General features: G+C 46.5%; 1 protein-coding gene across 1 annotated transcript; it reads left to right on the top strand.

Annotated features, from left to right (window-relative positions):
- The first annotated feature begins 2,345 nt into the window (after window positions 1-2,345).
- On the top strand, window positions 2,346-3,297 carry LOC102383090 (olfactory receptor 52A5-like). The gene is given in 2 exon segments (XM_014526594.1): window positions 2,346-3,220; window positions 3,222-3,297. Coding segments are annotated over 2 exon segments (951 nt in total).

Below are 3,297 nucleotides of genomic sequence, written 5' to 3'. Positions count from 1 at the left end.
GAGGGCTTGGACCCACGTTTCTGGTGCCCAGGGGGAATAGGATGAGGGGTCGCAGTTGAGTAGAGCGTGAGTTCACAGCTGGCCATTAGAAAGCTTGCTGCTATTGGGCAAGTGGGGCAAGGGAGCTCAGTGACCAGTCCACAGCAAGGGAGGTCAACTCACCCCTTGAGGGTGTCAACAGACATCACACTTGAACCGGTCTGGGAATGACACTGATTGGAAAGTGGTTCACAATTCTCCCACATGTGTATGGCTAAATAAAACAGTCATATTTGGGATCAGGTAGGAATTTTCCCCCTGGTCAGAATAGTACGGACTGGGGTGGGGGGCCTTCATCGGTAGCAGGGAGCATGGACTCTCCTTGGACTCTCTTGAGTGTATATCAACAACTTCTAAAGCAGCAGGACATTGGCTGCCATGGCCACCCTGCTTTATGTGTGGCACATTTGGATGTGATGTCTTTTGTGTGCTTTTGCTACGGATTGTAGTTTTGCTAAGAGGTCAGACAATGGATGCATCGGGGATGGTTTGGACAGGGCTGATCCTGCCTCAGGCAAGGGTTGGACTAGACATGACTCCCCTGGAGGTCCCTTCCAGCCCCACTTCCCTATGATTTGATCAACTTTTATACCTGGTTGTGCCCTCGAACTGCCCTCAGGGGACGGTAGTGAGCACCCAGTCCAATTGCAATTTTCTTTTGCATACCTGGTTCAAAATCCCACTTGATTCTCCAGGCACCCTTCTGCACCGGTTCGGGGGTTTCAATCACTTCTAAACTAGCTTGTACATCTAGGTTTTTGCATTTTAAACTTCATTTCAACCAACTTAAGTGTCATGCCTGTCCACATTCTCCTGATTGTCCCAGTATACCTTGAAACAGTTCCAGGTGGATTGAACTGATTTTAAAAGGCTTGGGTTTCTTTTCACTTCGGATTGAAAACACATTAAAACTGCTCTAAGGGTTGCATGTCTCCATTCCCTTAGATAGGATAAAACATTAGACCTGTTGCGTGTCTCCATTCCCTTAGATTGGATAAAACATTAGACCTGTCACATGTCTCCATTCCCTTAGATTGGATATAACATTGGACCTGTTGCGTGTCTCCATTCCCTTAGATTGGATAAAACATTAGACCTGTTGTACGTCTCCATTCCCTTATTTTGGATATAACATTGGACCTGTTGTGTGTCTCCATTCCCTTAGATTGGATAAAACATTAGACGTGTTGTGTGTCTCCATTCCCTTAGATTGGATAAAACATTAGACGTGTTGTGTGTCTCCATTCCCTTAGATTGGATAAAACATTAGACGTGTTGTGTGTCTCCATTCCCTTAGATTGGATAAAACATTAGACGTGTTGTGTGTCTCCATTCCCTTAGATTGGATAAAACATTAGACGTGTTGTGTGTCTCCATTCCCTTAGATTGGATAAAACATTAGACGTGTTGTGTGTCTCCATTCCCTTAGATTGGATAAAACATTAGACGTGTTGTGTGTCTCCATTCCCTTAGATTGGATAAAACATTAGACGTGTTGTGTGTCTCCATTCCCTTAGATTGGATAAAACATTAGACGTGTTGTGTGTCTCCATTCCCTTAGATTGGATAAAACATTAGACGTGTTGTGTGTCTCCATTCCCTTAGATTGGATAAAACATTAGACCTGTTGCGTGTCTCCATTCCCTTAGATTGGATAAAACATTAGACCTGTTGTGCGTCTCCATTCCCTTATTTTGGATAAAACATTGGACCTGTCACATGTCTCCATTCCCTTAGATTGGATAAAACATCGGACCTGTTGTGCGTCTCCATTCCCTTATTTTGGATAAAACATTAGACCTGTCACATGTCTCCATTCCCTTAGATTGGATAAAACATTAGACCTGTTGCGTGTCCCCATTCCCTTAGATTGGATAAAACATTAGACCTGTTAGAGAAGCTAATTTTGCTTCCAGGCCTGAGATACCTCTATCTGAGGGTTGTTGGGAAGAGACTTCTTGAGTGGGAAGATGATTTCTTACACGTCGAAGAGAGATTCTTTGCAATTGGTACTGGCCACTGTCTGAATGTCGTAAGCTGTTGCAGTCTCCGTTCCCTGAGACCCTTCAGCCCCTATTAAATTCCACCAAGTTTTCACTCCAGTTGAGTAACCAAAAGGCATGTGTTCACCTACAAGTCCTCATCCATTTCCCACATCTTGAGGAGACCGAGGCCAGGCCACCTCCCATGTGCACCACACTGAAAATCTCTTTTCACGATAAAACCTAACTGACTGTTCTCTCATTGCTTTCTCACAGCCAGGAAAAGCAAACCTTTCTGGATAGCCTGGATTGCAGCAGAGTGCCATGCCAGCTCCAAACCTCACCGAGGTGTACTTCAACCCCTCCACGCTCACGCTGCTTGGGATTCCAGGCCTGGAAGGCGTGCAGTTCTGGATCGCTCTCCCTTTCTGTGTCATGTACGTACTCGCTATACTAGGCAACCTGCTCCTTCTGGCAGTTATCAAAACAGAGCACAGCCTCCATAGCCCCATGTATATCTTCCTGGCTATGTTAGCTGTGACAGACCTAGGTTTATCCACTTGCATAATGCCTACAATTCTGGGCAATTTCTGGTTTGGATCCAGCGACATTGGTTTCAATGCCTGCTTAGTCCAGATGTTCTTTATCCACACTTTCCAGGCTATGGAGTCAGGGGTGTTGTTGGCAATGGCCTTTGACAGGTACATGGCAGTCTGCAATCCCCTGAGATATTCAAGCATCCTAACTGACCATTTCTTGTGCAAACTGGGGCTTGCCATTGTAATCAGGCCAACCATCTTGAATGCTCCGTGTGCTTTTCTGATTAAGAGATTGCAGTTCTACAAGAGCACCATCATCTCCCACTCCTACTGCGAGCACATGGCTGTGGTGAAGCTGGCAGCTGTTGACATCAGGATCAACAAAGCTTACGGCCTCTTTGTAGCTTTCACAATCCTGGGCGTTGACATAATCTTCATCGCTGTGTCTTATGTCCTGATCTTCAGGGCCATCTTCATGCTGCCGCAGAAGGATGCACGTCTCAAGGCTTTCCATACCTGCACCGCCCACATCTGTGTCTTTCTCGAGTTTTACATCCTAGGCTTCTTCTCCTTTTTCACGCACCGCTTTGGGCACCACGTGGCCCCCTACATCCACATCCTCCTCTCCAACCTCTACCTCCTGGTGCCCCCGCTGCTGAAACGGTGTGAACACCAAGCAGATCCGGCGGCGGGTGCGGGAAGTGTTGTGGCTCAAGAGCAGCTCTTCCAAGCACTGA

Source organism: Alligator sinensis, unplaced genomic scaffold (genome assembly GCF_000455745.1).
Source record: "Alligator sinensis unplaced genomic scaffold, ASM45574v1 scaffold948_1, whole genome shotgun sequence".
Lineage (NCBI taxonomy): Eukaryota > Metazoa > Chordata > Crocodylia > Alligatoridae > Alligator > Alligator sinensis.
The sequence above is the reverse complement of the archived record's forward strand: the minus strand, read 5'-3'. Positions and strand labels throughout refer to the sequence as shown.